Source organism: Cinclus cinclus, chromosome 4 (genome assembly GCF_963662255.1).
Source record: "Cinclus cinclus chromosome 4, bCinCin1.1, whole genome shotgun sequence".
Taxonomy (NCBI): domain Eukaryota; kingdom Metazoa; phylum Chordata; class Aves; order Passeriformes; family Cinclidae; genus Cinclus; species Cinclus cinclus.
Genome location: NC_085049.1, coordinates 48461337 through 48481285, shown reverse-complemented (window position 1 = coordinate 48481285; position 19949 = coordinate 48461337). Strand labels below are relative to the sequence as shown.

At 38.1% G+C, this 19949-nt stretch overlaps 1 protein-coding gene across 2 annotated transcripts in view; it reads right to left on the bottom strand.

The window, feature by feature from the left end:
* Positions 1-19949, bottom strand: part of NAV3 (neuron navigator 3) — a 247066-nt gene that overhangs the window by 167608 nt on the left and 59509 nt on the right. For both annotated transcript variants that reach the window (XM_062492048.1, XM_062492049.1), the window contains exons 2-3: positions 10269-10386; positions 9482-9534 (exon numbers count right to left, since the gene is read on the bottom strand). In XM_062492048.1, coding sequence (XP_062348032.1) covers positions 9482-9534; positions 10269-10386 — 171 coding nt within the window. The remainder of the gene's footprint in view (positions 1-9481; positions 9535-10268; positions 10387-19949) is intronic.

Genomic DNA, 19949 nt, shown 5'->3' with positions numbered 1-19949 from the left:
AGCTCTTTTTAAAACTTAATCTGGACTTCAGGAACAGAGGTATTAGTTCTGGCAAATCTGTAGAAGAGTGGCCGTCTCATGCTCTCACAGATGTCCAAATAATACAGGAATTCCAAGAATTTGAAAGGTCCCACAAACTTTTGATTCACAAATGAGAAGTAGAGTGGCTTAAACACCTTTGGAAATTAATAAAATCATTGAGAGTTCAATTGGAATTGCACAAGGTACTTTACAGTGCATGGCCATGTGTGTGAGCCACACACTAAAACATACACACACATTATTTCTCAAGAGACTTGCATGTTACTGAAGCTTCAGAATTCTCCATTGTCAGGAGAGGCAGTGGCAGATTACTTTAGGAAGAAGGATGAGTGAAAGGCCTGGGTGCTTCACCTCAGTGTTAAGAAATGTTCTTTTGTGAAAAGTCTACCTCTCTGAGGAAACTCAGAGCTCTACAGACACAGAAAAATATGTATGTTATTCTCTAAATAACATACAGCCCTCAAAATTATTAAAATTTAAGCAGAAGTGGGAGTGGTTAGAAAATATTTAAATAGAAATCCTCAACTATAAGAGAACTAGCATTTTGCCACACTTCCAAAATAATCAGACATTTAAAAAAACCTAGAAAGCTGACAAAATCTCAACATTACCAGAAAGCCTTGTTTGGTCATACTGTAAAATAAAACCTCTTCAGATACATTGTTTATTTTCTTGTTCAGCTTAAACATGCAGTTTTGCTGTTCAGCTAAATATCACGCACTTTCTTCTCTATTTTTAAATCCAGTAAACATTCTAGACATTCCTGGTATTTATAACATACTCCCCCTATAGAAGATGATAAAAATACACCATCACGAAGCAGACATATTTACTGGAATCTGCTGCTGCTATCTGGGAAAAATCTGGTAATGTCTTAACCACAGGTGCTTTCTGGAATGAATGTCATAGTCAATTTTTGTGTATGTATTTAACTGCATGTTTATGTTAAGACTTTTCAGTGTATTGCTATTAATGGAGGTTTCTAGGCCATTTATTCCTCACCTCTTTGTTTTGGCATATGCATTGCTAATATTTTTTTCTATTCCAAAACTCCAGGGAACATTCACATTATTTTTTCGGGGGGGGGGGGGCAGGGGGGGAAGGGAGAGATGGACTGCCACACAAAAACCAAGTAAAGATTGAAGAGCGTGGAAAGTTAATTACAGATGGATGAAATGGAGAGATTGTAAACCACATCTCTTCAAACAATAAATACTTCCAAGTGTACATCACTCATTAATTTTCAAGCATACTGCAGCATTTAATCTCTGCATGTCCTCCCAATACAGTTTAAGTCAAGTTTCTGATCAATTTACATTCCTGACAAACATAGCTGAGGGATGGAGAGAAGCCATAGATGGGTGAGATGGTCATATCTCAGGGGCATGAGTGGCATATTTCAGATACAGGTTGAGGGGAGGTGGGTTTCAAGGAACTGAAAGGGGGAGAGGGAGAAGGAAGGCAATGTTTGAAGGGAAACAGTTGACTTTAAGGAGCAAAAAGTTCCTTTATTGTTTGGTAGTCTTGGTCTACAGAAGCGAAGTGGGCAAAACTCTAATTCCAGTCCTAACCAAGCAAACCCAGCTATAACCTAATGACTCAGTACATTTCCTGGAGACTGTATAAGTATTCATCACAATATATGTACTTTTCATTACATGATTACTTCATTAACATCTAGATGAGTTATTCTCATATGACTCTACACAGTAATAACACAAGGGATCTGTAAGTGTAAACAAAAGGCTAATAACATTGCATGATTTATACTTCATGAATAATGTGCTTCTAGCCTAGTAAAATAACACTCAGGATGTGTTCCTGCTGCATTTTCTTTTATGGCTTCAGACAGTCAAATGTGAGTGACTCAGGGGAATATGAATCTCAGTGCCTGATACCAGTGAGTAACTCTGAGCTATTCGGTGACGAGAGATTGTTAAAAGTCTTGTGGTCCTTTTAATGTTCTCAAATGCAATGTTCTAAATGTAAAGAGAACTACTTGTTTCAGTGCAGAATAAAAATGTGTCACAAAGAATCAAACTAGAATCAAACTAAATTAAAAAAAAATATATTTTTTTGCCTTTTCCTCCCCTTCCTTAGACAGTAACATTCTTAGGCAGGTGAATGAAGTGTTCCGTTCTTTATTCTCTACTAATCTCACACTTGCAGCAGTTCTTCCATCCTTTCCTCAGCTTCCTTTTTCTCTCACAGTAAAAATATTCTTGGTCTACCACAAAAAGGCAACTGTTACTCTCTGTCCAGCTGTCATCCCATCTATATTTTCTCTTAAATTTCTTGAGTTCCTGGAAATTTTAGGGTTTGCTTACAAAAGCACTTGAAATCCTTCCTCTTCCAGTTCTATATGAAACCAGTTTGCCTCTCATCTTACTCAAATTGCCTGTGTTAATAACATTAATAATCTCTTATCAGCAAAACTTGAAACAAGAATTCAAACATTGACATCCTCTAGATTCAACCATCGTTAACACCTTTAACCTTGCCCTTACAGAAGTTGTTCTCTTTCCTTTATTTGGTCTCTCCATTCATATAGTCACAGTTATTCCCAAAATATATTCCTATATAGATCCCCGTTTTCCCTTTTTTTTTCTTTTGAGGTTACACATATCTCTAGTCTTGATACACTCATTCTCATTTTTACTCTAGTCACAATGCCTAGATAATTTTCTCTGCAAATAAAAAAATAAACTTCAGCATCTACACTAATGAAGATATTACTTCCTGTAACTATCCTTCTGCTTGCATTATCTATTTGCATATTTTTACTGTAGATATATCTACATGTATTGCTTTTTACCCAGAGAATTTTTAAATTTCTGTGGCACATAGATTGCATAAAAAAGGCATGACCCCCTGCAAGGTATACACAAGTTTATAAAATGGCTTTGTTGATGTCTAAAACAAAGAAGGAAGCTTCAATCCTGAAATTCAGCTTCTAAATTTTGCCCTGCACTCATCATTCATGATTCAAGAGTTTGAAATATGGGAGACGTCAACGATTGTTGTCTTCAGCATTCACTGAACACCAGACAAATTACAAATGCTCTGAAGCTATCTTGTACCTGACACTGAACAGTGGATTTCAAGTGTCTGGATGTGTCAAACTTGTTCAACAAAGTCTTCTCTCAAACAGCTAAGGACAGTCACTGGGGATGGATATGGGGATGGGATTAGTTCTTAAAAAGAAGATCATGCCCTGAACCTACCTAGAAAATGAGAGGGTTTGTCCAAGAAAGCATCTTCAGAAGGCTAGTTAGGACATTCTCCTGGCTATGACAGTATTGGGCCCTTGGGTTCTGGGAATCCCAGGAAGGTTAAAAGTTTAATGTAAATCACCTACCTAGTGAAGAAATTCACAAAGCACAGCTAGTTAAGTAAAAATATATATTTGAAAGTCCCATCAGAAAATGGGAAATCTGAATACATATCATGTTCAGGAGTGTTATTTCCCTCACAGAAGAACGTCTGCCTATATATATCCATTCATAATGGAGCTATATCAGCCTTGTCTGTTCTTCCACCTAGAGTAGCCATTGTTGCAAGGCAGGAGAGAACAGATTGTTAAAGGAAGTGTTTGCTACCCCTGTAGCTCTAATATGTATTTAACACACAGTTCTCCCACAAAAATTATTGCATGAGACTTAATTCTGCCAAACCACGAGAGTTGGATTCAGAAATGTGTAATGAACAGGGAAGTAAATTGTGAGGCAGGACACCAAAGGACATATAAGCTGTACATTACCACGACCCAATTTTCCCAGGGAATGGGGATCATGATACTTCTGCCACCACTTAAAACATCCAAGGAAGAAATGCAAGTGATGGGAGCTTGGTCACATTTGGGGACAGGCTCATCTACACTGAGGGCAAAATGTCCCCAGGAAATTCGCAGCTGGACAAAAACCTGGCTTGAGGCTGCACAAAAGTGTGGATAATATGGTCTGAATTTTAAGAAAAGGGGGTTGTACAAATGTCAAAAGGGTGCCACTGCAGGAAGAAACTGGCCCACACATTAAAGGAGTTGGGGTTAGTTTTCAAAACTCAGATTGAATTCTCAGCCTGCCAAGGGACCATATTTCTTCAACCAGCCAAATCTCTGTATATATTTCAATCTGTCACACTTGTGTGGAAGGCTCTCCTGAAGCTGGTCCAAAGCACCTGCAGCTGCTCCAAAGCACAGAAAGTATATTTTGAACCCATACAGCCAACCTCACCAACAACTGCACCAGCAAAGCCAGGAGATTCTTACACAGCTCAAAACTGTGCCGGAAGGAAGAGCTCACATGTGGGCCCCCTTGCCAGTGAACATAGGGATGACATTTTCAGGTTTCCCATTCCTCAAAGAGCTACACACAACCATACCACACACATTGTCATGTGGAATTCATGGACCTTAGTAGAGCCCTCAATGCTTACTTTATACACTGTTATCATGTTTTTCACAATTTTTAGGCACAGAATATCACGCTGATGTTCTCATCCTTGGATATTGACATTGCTGCACACAGATGGGTGATACTTCACCATGTGGCACACCGATGTGTCTGCCCAGCACATCCGTGTCAGAGGAATTCTGAAGGACACATGGCACATTTAGCACTTGTAGTTTGACATTTATCCTGTCAACAGACTGACTCCCTGTTAAGAAGAGATCTGTGTTGCACCCCGTCCTCTTTCAATCTTGTCCTCCTCCAGAGAGAAACCCAAGCATATACACAGAGATGGAGCCACCATGGACTTCTGGGGGACTAAAGGAACACAGTAGAGCTCATCTAGCACAATAAATTACAAAGCAATGTCTACCAGTATATACACAGTAACTTTGTCTTTTGGCCTCACACACTTTAACTTTCTCTCTCAAAGGAAAAGCTCCCTGGTTAAGCAGAGACTGATTCACCTATTCCACCTTCCTCTTGTTAATGTACACAACTTTTCTTCAGTCTCATATAACAGAGCAACATTTTTGGCATTCTACATTTTTACAAAACATTTTAAATTTATTAGCATCTTTTTAAAGGGCATTATTAATGAGATCAAGTACTATGTTGTAGAAATTATTGTATTAGTTCTAAACATAGTCACACCAATTCCCACTGCTGCTCACTCAGAATTGGTGCTAACTCTGATAATTAAAGCTTTTTACTGTAGATTCTTATCAATTTGGCAATGTTCTACAGTTCCAAGACCTTTTCTACAGTCCCTGATTTCTAGGATAAGCAAAACCTGTATTTTTAGGGAACTCAACTTTCTCTGTGGGACTGCAGTATATCTGTATTCTAAATCATAAAAATTACCTTTGATGAATACCTTTGGTTTTATAAACTGGTAGAAAGGTGTGCCAAAGATCAGACTGAAAAAATAAAAAACGGTCTTCATGAAGTGCATGCAACAACACTAGGAGACTCTTTAATAAGCACTCTCCAGTGCTATGAGAAAATCTCTGCTACCAACAAAAATTAAGGATGTTTAGTATACCTAGATGGGTATTGGCAGAGACAATTCTTGAGGGAAATAGCAAGAACTAATTCTAAGAAAAAAACACCTATTAAGGCAGCATTAATCTTTGAAGGAAAAAATCAACTTGAAGTGAAATAAACTAAAAATTTTTGTCAACTTTGAATTTCTTTTATGATTTATGCTATTGACATTGCTGTAGATGAGGAAAGAATAGAAACATGAGTTTTGTAAAAGTCACTAGAGGCAAAACTGCAAATGTCACAATTAAAGGATTTTCAGTCCAGCACCTTTTGATTCTCTTGCATTTTCTCCAACTACTTCAGGATGGATTGAATTGGTATGTGTTGTGTGCTTACTGTATGTTTGATGTTCTGAATCCTCAGAAACACTGATGATTTTCCATTATATTTATCATTTGTTCAGGAGGGGAGGAAAAAAAGCCCTGAATGCTTTCTCTTTGAACAATTAGAATAAAGCTTTATAACATGTTTTCTACCCAGAAAGCTATCTTGCTTTTTGTAATGATGGGGGGAACTTAAAACAGAAATGAAAGAAACAAATGGGTTATAAAGAAGCAGAAAGGAATTAGCTTTAGATTTTATCAAATGATAAGCTCTTGAAATCCCATTATTTTCTAAATAGAAATGGTATAAAATGTCCTTAATTGATAGACTTATGGAATAATTCCTACAGGGAAAAATATAGAAATTAATGTGGCATTATTTTCCATTGAAGGGATTAAAAGAGATGATGAAAAAATATAAGTTCTACATTGCTTCTTGAAAGCATAGCTGTAAGAAAAAAAAATAGGCAAGACTTTACACGACACTCTGGACAGACAAAATATGCTGTCACACACAGAGGTTTAAATCCCTATTATATTTATGAAAACAGTTCATAAGAAAAACAAAAATCTTTTCACCACAGTAGGCTGACCCAGCAAACAAACAAACCTCACCAATTCTCTTACAAATTTCATTTATTTAAAGCTTCTGAAATTTGAATATGAAATAATTTATCCCCCAGTACATCTCAGATTCTCAGGTTCTGTGTGCAACATCAAATGGATGAATGTAATGGATCCAGGTAAAGCTAACTATGCAGAAACTGGGTTCTGCTGGGCTTCACAGGTTTTTACTTTTTATGAGCTTGGACCTAGGGAGCCAATTCAGCTTGTCTGCAAGTACTTTATATATCAGTGCCAAAATTAGCATACAGAGCAAGACATTGCAGTAGAATTAACTAAAGGAAAATTAAACCCCAAACATTTTATATACATTTAAAATAAACATTTAAATATGTTAACAATTTAAGGTAACAGCTGAATTGAGATGCCTCAAAAATCACTTGAAAGATGATGCCATTGGCAAGAGGAAAACCAGTTTACGAGTGGAACAGAACTTGGGAATATTGGTAGTGATTAATTAGGAGCTGGTATCAATATCATCCACAGAGAGTATCGAGAATTTCCAACAGCAGACAATCCATGTCAATGCTCCCTAACTTTTTGAAAGCTAATAAAATATCTCAGACCTCCTGAAAGTGGGTATCAAAGGCCTCCTGGAAAGGGTATCAAATGGCAGATGACTAGAGAAAACATTTCCCCTTAATTGCAAGTTATGAGAGCAAGGATTATGAAAACATATGTGCAAGAGGGTAGTGGGATTCTTGAGATTTATTAACTAAAAATTTTAAAATTAAAGCAGTGAGTGAATGGCTAACAAATGTTACTGGAGTATTTTGACTGCTGCTGGTTTGATGGCTGAAGTTCTAGCAAGTTCTGACATATTGCTACATACTGGTGTTTATCAAACACACAATATGCAAACTAGCTTTTATTGCTGTTTTGTTTTCCTTGCATATCACAAACACCTTTAGAGCCCACTGTATAAAGGATAAAAGAATTGCCCTACCATTAACTGAGTGGGCCAGCAAAATTGAGCACTGCCAACAAAAATTACCTGAAAATATGACAAAATTGTGTCTTTGGCTAGGTTAGAACAGTGCAGGCCTGAAGGAAACAAATGGAGAGTAGGCCCAAAACTTGGTGTCTCTGAGAAAAAAAACTAACAAGTTTGGATGAATTTAACTTCAATACATTTTAAATTTCCTAACTCAGATTAGAAAACAGCAGTATAAAACTGGTATGTGAAAAGGAGGGAAAATACTTTGATCAGTCTGTAGTGATATAACTATTCAGTAAAAATATTGTGTTAAAGGATGGATAAATAATTATATTATTATGAAGTTAAAGTGGCTAAATGTGACACTTTAGTCACTGTGCAAACACTGATTTACGACTATGCACAGCAGTTTTCGAAGCACCTGGGACATATTCTTTGGCCTGGCTGAGCTAAAGTGATGGGCTTATGGGAGGAGAAAGATGGACACAAGGAGAGCCACAAGTACTGCTGCAGCGTGGGCATGCACTGACCACGTTTCCTCCATAGCTGCATGGAGCTAGAGGTGAAATGCAGAATTCCTTTGCCACATAAAAATGCAACAGGGAACACACACCAATGTTGTTTTGCAAACACTGCTAGAGTGAATAGTTCTCTCTGTAGCTTGTCTTTCTCTCATGGAAATGAAGCTTGATAGACAACAGAGCAGTGGGTCCCTTAGATGCCACTAACCACATATATAACCTTGGAAAATCACACCACTGCCCCGTGCTTTTGTGTCTCTTTGTTTGTCTTGTCTGTCTGGAATGGCAAGTTTTAACGTGATTAAAGTAGAGAGTGATTATCTCTTGATCTGTGTGTGTAATATTAGAGTTCCATGCTGGAGTTCCCAGAGTTCTCAGCCAGAGCCAGTAGGTGTTGCTGTAATATGAGCTATTAAAATAATAACTATTATTAAGGAAATGGTGTATATTCTTTCTATGGACCGTTTTGTCCATGGACAAAAAGTCTGAAGGTCAGAGAAAAAACTTATTCTAAACCTGCATATTTTTGAACAATACGAACCAAAAGACCCCATTATTCACTTCACTAGCACTCAAAAATTTTCCCCTTACCTTTTGGTGCTTTGCAGAAAAAAGCTGCCAACACCTTCCACCTTTAAAAAATGCACTGAACAAATGCATTTTTTTTCTATTTCATTTCCACTTTTAAACTCAGTTTCAGCAGTTTGCTATTATGCAAGTTCAACCAAATCACTAGACTCCAAAATCCTTGCCAGCTACACAATTATGCACTGTATTTATATATTATTTGAATATGAACGAAAGGCAAAGACCTCAGCATGGGAGAACATGACTTGGATTGCAAATGATTCAATAAATGCATAGTGATTTTACTGAGGCTCAGATTTTGTGTCTGTCACTTTCACAGTACTCTAAGAAGGTTTCAGCTTATTAAATGCAGTTGACTAGCCATAAACATAGTAAAAGACTAATAAGACTTCATATGAATCACAGTCACTAAATGCTTCTAGTCTGAGAGTATTAAAAAGTCTTTAGACAGCTGCCAGCTATAGCTTAGAGAACTATATGACTAAAGTGCTATTTCTGAAAGTCTTGGAGTCCATCTAACTGGACTTCACAGTGGACAATCCAAAAGGCTATTTATGTTTTTTAAAAATTTGGCAAGTGTTGTTTATCAAACCAGTTTTCCAGACACAAAGACTCCACTTAATAATTTATTCTTGGATTTACTGCACTTAAAATGAAGCTAAATGAAATTATTTGGATCCTCAGAAGAACATGTCTGATAAGGTAGTTCTGGATTAATTAGAAGTGATGAAGCTTTGCTGCCAGGTTCTCTCAAGATCCAAAGTTAGCACAGAAACAAAGTCAAAAACATTAAGCATGTGTGGAAAATAAGTATCAGGAACCTGTATGAGAATTAGGACTTTATGGTAAAAATGGGATAGAATATTAATATTTTATATAAATTCTTACTAAAAAGCATTTTAGGAAGGTGGAGTGGTGCCAACACAAACTAAAAATATATTTTATTCTTACCATTTGAGATTGGCTCCGTGGACAGCCATTGATATCTTCAACCTTTTCATTTGCTAAACAGAAACAGTGAGGGGAAAAGCAAAAGTAAACAATGAGATAAAACTTTCCTTTCCAACCCCTGGTCAGTAAAAAAAAAAAAAAAAAAAAAAAAAAAAATTAGAATAAAAATCAAACCCAAAAACTTAAAAATCAAAACAGAAGACAAAAACCCCTGAAGAAAAGCAGAAAAGGCACAGCAATAAAATGCAGAAGGTTTTGTTGACAGAGAGCTCCTTTCTAAGGAAAGCTCAGACGTACAGTAACAACACTCTTGTTAGCAGCAGTTGCTTCCATATGCCAAATCATGCAAAGGGGGAAGTGCGAAGGAGGTCGCTGCTAATTCTTCAGCCCCTGCAAAATAACTGCTGACATGAAATCTTCCACAATTGTCTTTGCAGGGTCAGGATACAGTTTCAAGGCATCCCAGAAAGTATGAGCCACTCCAACTAACAAAATGCACACATGGGAGACATATGGTTTAATAGAGCATTCATTTCTGACAATTCAAAGCGTGTAAGATACAGTTCTGGCCATTTAAAGTATGGTTAAACAGCAACTTCCAAACATGCTCACATAAACATATTTTTTAATTAAGACAAGGATGAACCACACAAATATCAGAGACATATGGAGCCAGTCAGATTGTATTATTCAGGGTTCATCTTATTGTTAAATACATTCAACTTGAATTATATATTCCCCCATGCAAGGAGTCAGCTTACTGTGCTTCCCTCATCCCTAGCCTTACCGATGATCTGGATGATTTCTGCTAGCAGAACTCCATCTGCAATGTCCTGTTGCAAATCCTTGATCAGCCGCTTGTGGCCAGATTTTGCTAGGTAGTGGTTAGCCCAGTCAGTGTAAATCTGCAGAGCAGAGCGGGAGGGCAAGGGGAAGAAGGGGAAGAGACGAAAAAAGACAATAAAACGTCTTAAAACAAATGTTGGTTTACATAGCAGAACTATTCTGGAACACATTCCCATTTAAGAAGTCAGCACCAAGGGAAACAATTTTAATGTGTTTTTTTACTTTTTTTTTCTCCCTAACGGTCATGCCCCTCCCCCTACCATCCTCTGTTTTATTTTAGCTTCAAATGATTCAGGCTGTTTCATGAGGGTTCAAACTTGCTGTGACCAAGCAAAATTCCCCTTATGACTGTAAAGGAAACTCTTGTCGTAAATCAATCACATCTACCAAAATTCCACCTCCCACCACGTTTCTGCCTCCACGTGTGCCCTGCCAACAACGTTCACACTCTGGGGCTGCCTAAGAGAAAGTGATAGAAGAGACATGTGCCTGTGTTTGAGTAAGGATTAATTGGGGTGTCGCTGGTGATGCCTCTGTAACACTTTGTTCAGTAATCACTGTGTCCCACTGCCCAGGGACAGGTCGTTTGCCCCCTTGCCTACAGTTCAGAGTGCTCTAATCTGCTCAGAGGAGAATGAGAGCACCAGATACACAGTAGTCTTATCACTGGAATTAGAGTGCATATATTCTGGAAATATGCTGTGCCTTTTCTTTGCCTAAAGAGGAGGGAGAACAGTGAGCAGCACCAAATACTTAGCAACAGACAGCACAAAAATGGCAGTTATCAACAAAAGGCTGAAAAGGACCAGCTGAATTACATCCTCCAAAATAAGGGAGGCAAGGGGCATGAAGAAAGAGGTTGAAGGCATTTCATAAAGTATGTATGTACACAGAGCATTTGGTAACACCTACAGCACACACACAAGCAGAACCAGGTTTACTTAGGGTGGGAAAAGAGGGGCACCTCCCCCTCTACACTGAAGGAAAGGAGTGCACTCCAAGAGCTTCTCACACCTTACTGGGGTGTCCGAGCATGCAGAGGGACCTCACAGAAGTGGAGATTTGGCAGGGGATGTCACACAACAGGAGGGCATCTGTGGCCTTTGGCAGCCAGCCCTGGCTTCCTTTTGCAGGGTGGCTGTGACCTCGTTCCTCACTCCAGAAAACTGAACTTGTACGGAACCTCCCAAACCTCCCACCGCTGTGGGATGATACCACTTAGAGAAAGTACATATGCATGATAGCACCACCATGTGAGTAAATATAATAAGTGTCTTTCTCAATATTGTTTGAAAATGTTGAAACTGCACCTTTTTCATAAAACAACAACAACAAAAAAACAGCTTACTTTATAAACATCCTTTTATTTAACCTCATAAACCCTTGGGAAAGGGTCAGAATCCCATTTTGTGAAGATAAAAACAGAGGCCAAAGCCATTAACTACTTGCTTATTTCAACAAGGAAATCTGTCTACTAAAGTATCACCACTTACTCCATGCTCACCTGCTAAGGAGTCCTTTGCTACCTGAGCACATTTGCCACAGATTTTCTCCCTCTTTATTAAAAGAGAGAAAAATAGAACTTGTTTGGTCTACTCTATTTCTTCCCATATTCTTGCAGGTGGATCACCAACTGATTTTTTGTAGCTTTCTTGACTGCTTTAGAACTTTAAATAACTCCACAGAATTAAACTGTGGAAGTGGATTCAGCTCTCCTATAGTCAAAGGATGCTGCTATTAAATGGGGCTCTTAATCTCCCTGCTACACCTGGAAGTCCACTCGAATCTCCTGTGTTTTCATTGACTGAAATCAGTGTTATCACTGTTATCCTTTTTCCCTATTGCAGCTGAATAACATAAAAGGCTCCATTGAAATGTTTTGGTTTTTTTAAAGCAACCTGTAGCTAAGAAAGTGTTTCTCCAACTGTATAATAATATGGAGTGAATGTGGGGTCTCTATGAAGACTGTATGAACACATATTTAAAATAATATGAATCTATGATAATAAAAGATACATACCACACCCATAGCATCATATATTCCTTACTACTAGTATTTCAACTTCAGTCATACTTTTAAAGTAATGTTTCAAAAATACTCTCTATTAATACAAGCAGAACTATTTTCTGTATGCCAATGAAACTGATCCCCTGGAACATACAAAATTTAATACCACTAGTATTATTTTAGGTTAGTTTCATATTACAAATAAAAATACCAAGCATTTCCTTTTTCATTTGTCACACCCTCACAGAATTGGGTGCATCAGTCCTAGTTCTGGCTACAATTTGAACTATCCTCCCGCTAAGCAGAGATAGAGATTTCAATATAACAGCTGCTTTGCAAGTGTCTAGTATTCAAGGAATGGACTTCACTGATCCATCCACCCCCTTAATAATTTTCTTTTTTCATTAATTTAAAAGTGATAAGCATAAAGAATGCAAACAGTGTTTTGTAAGCAAAGGCTGATTATCCACATCATACCAAAATTTTTCTGATGTTGTAGCATTTGAAAGTCATGCAAGAGTACAGAAAGAGTACTGGGAGGAGCCAGTAATAAAATGTATTATAAAAAATCAAGAAGGCAAATATTTATTGATGTTTAATATAGCAAACCAACACCCACTTGACAGTGGAATGTCACGTTTTATTTCCTCTCTTTCTGTAGGAAATACCACTTGCTTCTCTTTCCCCCCCTTCCCCACAGGATGCCTTTCTCATTCATCTCATTCTTCTGGGGACACAATTGGTTAGAAGCCTTATAAAAAATGAAAAGCATGTAGATAGAGACGTGAAATTATAAGAGTGTGCACATGCCACTATAATATTTTTACATTAAATTCTCCAATATAAATGTAATGAGATACAGAGACTCTCCCATTCACAGTTTTCAAGTATCAATGCACCTCATAAGTTTTATCTTTAAATCCTTGGGAAAATACAAAGCTCAAGTGTGCTTCATTATTCACAGTACTCAATTATCATGGGACAAAACTCAGAAGATCAAAAATCAGTAACTTCATGAAAGTCTGCTTTTTATGATCCAAACTCCACTTTCACTGGGTGCAGAGAAGCTCTAAGGAGGAGCTGTGCATGCTCTCTCTCTTCTCAGAACTAGCAATAGATCATGACATCTTGTATTAATTGTGCAGCAATGTTTCCCCCAAATCTTATCTTAGATTTTTCAGTAACTAGGCTGCTTCAGAGAGAAAACACAGCCACCAGTGCTAGCTGTTGCAACACTTCCTTCCCTCTCCACTGCTCCAGTAACCATGCGCTACAGCCACACACACACTGGGCCAGGCTGCTGAATTACTCATTTCCTCCCCAGGCTTCCTCCCTACCACCCTGCTCCACAGGCACCTCTGACTGGGGAGTGTTCACTCCAGCTTCAGATCTGACAGCTGGCAGCATATGGGACAGCCACTGCCATCTGAATGATGGTAACCTACAGAACAGCCACTGCCATCTGAATGATGGTAATCTACGGGACAGCCACTGCCATCTAAATGATGGTAACCTACGGGACAGCCACTGCCATCTGCCATGCACCAGTGCCAGCAGCACGATGAGGGCACAGACCTGCTCCTGTGTCAGTGCAGTCTGAGCCCTGTGCCAAAGCCTGGCGATCTAAGGGGATCCATTCAGCAGGGCAGTCTGAGCCCAGGCACAGGCTGCTCATGCTAATGATGGCTTCCCCCCAGCATTCCTGAACTGCTCGTCATGCTCCTCTTCAAGAGAGTAAATTATCCCTATTACCCAAATATAGTTATGAACTTCACCTCCATACTTCACATGAAGCGACAAGGAGCACAGTAGACCTGCTTGGCAGGATCCACAATGAAGTAAAACACTTTGTAATGCAGTAGCTTAATGAAGTGAGAACAAGAGGGGATCTCACAGGTTACAGCCTTTTTAGATAATATTTAGTCATAAACCATGTAATACACATCAGACAGTGTTATATAAAGCATCCTCTTTAAAACTACTACAGAATGTTACCGCCCACTATCAGTGCCAAGTGGGAAAGGTAAGATGGGCTTCAGAAGTGCAGTCAGACTAATGTAATAATAATGCATGACACTTCCTCGGTGTCTTTCACTAGATCAGTTCAACATGCTTTCCAGGCATAAATGAGATCGCTCCTTCTATTTATTATTTCTGTAGATGTGGGGAAACTGAGGCATCAAGGCTGCTTTTGGATGTGGCTCACTCAAGGGCAAACAGCTGTGACTAAACCCCAGATATTCTGAGTTGAAAATAATTTCTTCTGTGAGCTTTTATACCAGGTACTTTTAGAAAAATGCTTGGTAGGAAAATGCATATTCCAAGAATTTGGATTCCTCCTGATTTTTGTTTGTTTGTTTGCTACAGAATATAGAATCTCAGCTCTTAAAATGGTCTCCTGTTGCTATTGAGAAGATGGCCTTCCATATGCCTCTGTCATTCGCTTATGTGCCAATGCTGCTGCTTAGGGAGAAGAGCAGCTGCTGCCCATTGAGGTACAATAGACAATTGACAGACTTCCATGACATTTGGGTGCATTGGTTAATTTTCAAAAATATTTAAATATTTTTGTACTAAATCAAAAAGATATGTGAATTGAACAGACAGAATCCAGTTCACTTGTTCTTTAAAATACTCTGTAAGAGATAATTGTATCCTCATTCATAAGCCTGGCAGACTTGAAATGCTGTCCTCCAATGCTCACTATCACAAACACCTTTGGGGGTGGGGAGGCTTTTTAAGAACTCCATTTCCCAAAAGGAGTCTGTAGGCAAGAGCAAGTTTCTCCAGGTTTTTCTTTAGTGTTTATCTTGTGGCAAACAACAGTTGGATAAATGGAAGGAAAAATTATCTATTTAAAAAAAAAAAAAAGTTGCTAGCAGTATGCCTGTATTGCAGTACTTCACAGCAATACACAATGCTACTTCTCAGCAGAGCAGGAGTCTGTCTTTTATTCGGTTTGGATTATATCAATACATTTCATAATTCTTTTTGTTTTTCCTTATGAAAAATAGAGTCAAGGAAAATGAAGTTATTCAATAGCCCCAAGACTAGAATTTTAACAGTCAGCCAAAGTGGAAATATGGCACTGTTAACTTAATAAAAGGGTTATGTGACTTCTACTGTAATGTTTTCACTCTACTTAAAATGTTGCCATTGGAAACAACTGATAGTTGATAGCACTTAGAGCTTTTCACCCATGGACACTTTCTCAAATTGCCCTTGAAAAAGAAGAGATTGATGAGTTGTTTCTGTTGTTCTCCAGTATGTTTCGAAATGTGCTGTAAATGCTGTATATCCATTTCCTGGGAGGTTTTCCAGTGTGTGGCCTCCCCTGGATGCTGAATACTGAATAGAGCCTGCATAACAATCCCAGAGTCCCTGTGAAGAGGATTTGCCAGAGGAGAGGGCATGACCACAACTTTATTTAACTTAGCTATTCTTGGCTAATAAATTGTGGTAGCAAAGCACGTGTTGGAGTGTCCCTGAAGCAGTTTGTATTTATGAAGAGAAGCTGGGCAACACATTGATTAGTGTTAGATTAGAGTGAGGAAATCAGATTGCAGAGAGATGCCTTTCTCCTTCCCACTGCCTATACATTAAGGAAAACTCAACTGGAGGGCAGGATCTGACCTTTTAAATATTTTCTTATTGAAGGCTAAGCTTCTGGGATGCAGAAGAAGAATTTATTAGTTTCAGTCCTCCACTTAGCAAGTAAAAAAGGCTAACTTTGAAAACAATGGTTCAAATTTAGACTGCCATAGGAGATAGATCAACCATTCAATTTATGTCTTGATTTAATTGGCTATAGAAAATACTCCGTAATTCATTTGCTATCAATTAAATCTAGGGTCTGGGCGTGGCACTTTTTGTAACATTAAGCAAATTACATGAGAAAGAAAAACATTTACACAATTAAAAATATAAACCCAGAAAATGGAACTAGATTAACTTAATTTATAAGCAAGATGGAAGCCAATGCACTTTATTTAACAAAATGAAATGAGTATTAAATGACATTCCACAAACGCTATTTCTGAATCCCACTGAGCAATAGAGAACAATTATGAGTTAAGGAATAGAAACCACTTAGAGGGATACATGCCAATTAACCAAAATGTCAGAATCCCTGTAGTACAATTCTATTTTGTAAATAGCAGCATGTATCCATCAACACTACTCAGCAGTTTACAGATAAAAACACAATTAAATGAAACTCCACTAATCCCAGCTAAGAAAATTAGTAGAAACAATACTCTTCAACAATCGCTGGCAAGCTTTAGATGACTTACCCAACTTTAAGGGGGATGTTTTATACTTCCAAGTTCCACTTGCAGTTTGTGATCGAATCACTTAAGTAACATTAATACTGGCTTACTGTGATCCCTGTCTACTAATTTCTTCCCAAACCCCAACTCAGAATTAATTTAACACGTGTGTTTGAGGCCCGTACTCACCAATGGCTTAGGAACAATACTTTTGATGCTACTGTGCCAGATGGAAGGAAGCAGCATAAACTTCTTTGAATGTATATTTGTGTGTGTGAGTGTATTTGCCTGTAAGGTTCACTGATTAAATTGTATATTGGCCCAGATAAAAATCCAATACTTTATAGAATAAATTCACTTGTTCATACTTTGAAAAGAACCTTTCTGATTTGCTTTAGAGTTTAATCATATCGTTTTATTTACTGGCTTCAGTCTTGTGCAATAACAATAAAATACCACTGGAAGGAGCCAGATCTTCATCCTGAAGCTGCAGGGACCCTGAACAGGCAGCTGCTTCTCTACAGGCTTGTGCTGTGGGGAAGTGGTACTTATCAAGGGAGCAACAGCACCACAGTCATTAACATTGGCCTGGAGCTTCCTGAATTATCAGGAGAAAATATTAAGTGCCACCCACACAAAGCAATCCTCCAAAGCAGTTGACCTTGAGACTTTCTGTTATAAATATGCCATATGCTTGTTCATACAACTTTGGAACTATTTCTTAGATATAGATATAAATAAATAGATACATATATGTATAGACAGATACATATGTGTGTTTATATATATATATATATATATATATATATATATATAGTCTTTAAAGTGCAATTCAGCATCCATTTAGTGAAAGTACAATAAAATACTGGGCCTATTATTCAATGCAGCTTTAACCTAAAACATTGATTTAAACTAACATCTCAGATAATTTTTTACAGTAAGGAAGACCAGGATTACCCAGTGAGCAATGGTGTTACACCTAGAGACACCACTAAGAAGGTGTCAACATTTTAGCTCAGATAAGCAGTGTGATTCTAAAGGCAGTCTTCTATCATCACTTGGGCTCTCACAAAAATCCCCCTCATATATTAAAAAAGAGAGATTGAGAAGAAAGAAAAAAGTGTTTCAGTTTCAAGAAAGCCATGCTTCTAGTTTTCTTGGCATCCAGGACAACAGAGACCCCATTTATGTGAATCTCAGATCTCATATATGTCTTGTCACTTCCAAGATAAGCTTGATGGTCCTGCATTCACTTTATTAAAGAAACCCACAGTAAGCAGAGTTAAGTTTCCTGTAACTGAATTTGAACAGGTTTCCTTTATGGCTCACCAGTATAACACCACAGATGAATGGAAAAGACTTCTACAACCTGAGTAGAAAGCATGAAATAATTTTGAGAACAAAAACATTATTGCTTTGTTGGCTTTTTTTTCGTTCACAAGCAAAAAGCCACTCTTGCTACCAAACAGACCATTTCTGGGTGAGCACCTGCCTCTGCAAATCAGCAGTGGGGGGCTCCTCACATGGAGCTGAGAAGATTCCACTGTGAAACGACTCCAGATTTTCCATCAAAGCTCATTTTAAGGATTTATAACTTGGACAGGGAGATTCTTTCCACACTGCAATTTGGCATTAAAGAACTTGGCCCAGGGATCAAAATAACCCTCTTTGCCAGCACTTCTTTTTAAGTGTGGAAAGGCAAATTTCTGATACATAAAAATACAAAAATATTAGGACACATATTTATTCTCTTCTTGTGACAAAACAGTAGCAAATAAGGCCATAACTAACTTCAAATATACAGTCTTCAGCACTTTTGAGGCTTAGATGACTAATCTAAATTGTCTAGTTTCCTCTCACGGGGAAGAAGTTTTACAAATCAAGTAAACAAAATACACCACTTTCTGATCTACGTATTTTATAACAAGATATTTTAACTCCTGGGTACTTTTTCTCAGTTTAAAAGTTGTCCTTCACTAACTCTATGATTTTAATATCAATGATGACCTTACTACTCTGAGTAGCAGTATCCAGAACACTACTGAGGTGCTATAGGTAACACAATAGTAAGCTAATGATTTCAGGTGTTGTGATCTGAGACTCTTACTATCATTAGTCTCTGTTAAAACAGGCTTTGGTGGTGAATGTGGGAGTTGTACCAGCTGTGTGTGCAACTGCTTTGCCTTTCGCTACGTCTCTGAAGCTTAGGAAAATGAAATTATGCATAGGCAGATGATAGCCTATACTTATACATCTTTAGCTCAGGAAATGCAGTGTTTCAAGGACTTGAAAGACTAAAAATGCAGCTTGGTACAACTGGGATACCACTTCAAGACACTTCAATTTTTTTCCTTTGAACAACACTGAAAGCACTGCCCATAATAAGTACCTACCCATTCTGATTATAATACTACTTAAATTTGCAGTAATTCAGGGCAATTAATTTTATGTATGAAGTAAATTCTGTCAGTCAATATTCTTAAAACAATGAAGAGGGGGGAAAAAATCTTATTACAGTTATGACAACAGAAGACTTTTCATCTCAAATGGGAATTAATGTTCCAATCTTTCTAATTTCTTAATGCAAAGTGCATCTCATGTACACCTTCTGTAACACAACCAGATTTGGGAGGATCCTACAATGGAAAGAAAAAGGTTCTAGATGCCTATGAACAATACCCTTAACACCCTTCCTTTCTATCATAAGAGGTGCCTAAATGCCTCTAGTGAATGCTTTGGCTGCACTTCATAGAGAAGAGCCAGTGTCTCACAGAGGAGGACCTTAGGACGTGGGGGATTTTGTTCACTGTTCAATCTGCAGTTTCCAGTGCATACTTTCTACCAGATTCTGATTCTCCTACACCCTTCTATAGGAGCACAGCACCATCCAAAATAGCCCCAAAGATATATGACCCATGACTCAAATTTTTTTCACCCATGATTTACCTCTGAAGACAACAAATCCCCCTTCTTTTATGAGACAAAATGGAACTTAAGTGTTTGAGGTTTGTGGCCTGGGTCCTCATGACTGCCCATACACAGGGCCCTCTTCCTCAAGGGACTGCTTTCCACATCTGCAACTCTTCATTCACTGTCGTATATTTTCTTTTAAAATACACATTCTGGTGATTACCATGTCTCTTGGATGACAGACTAGAATGAAGGATAAGGACTGACTAACGCACTTTAAAGGGCCACTGCCTGTAAATTTAATTAAATACATATCTTCCACCTCCCACACAATCACCCCTTGGGACTAAGGGCTTCTGTAAAGGATTAGGAAGGGGATACTCTCATTGCAGCCACACCACTATAGAGAAAATAATTCAAGACTGGGGAAGTTGTG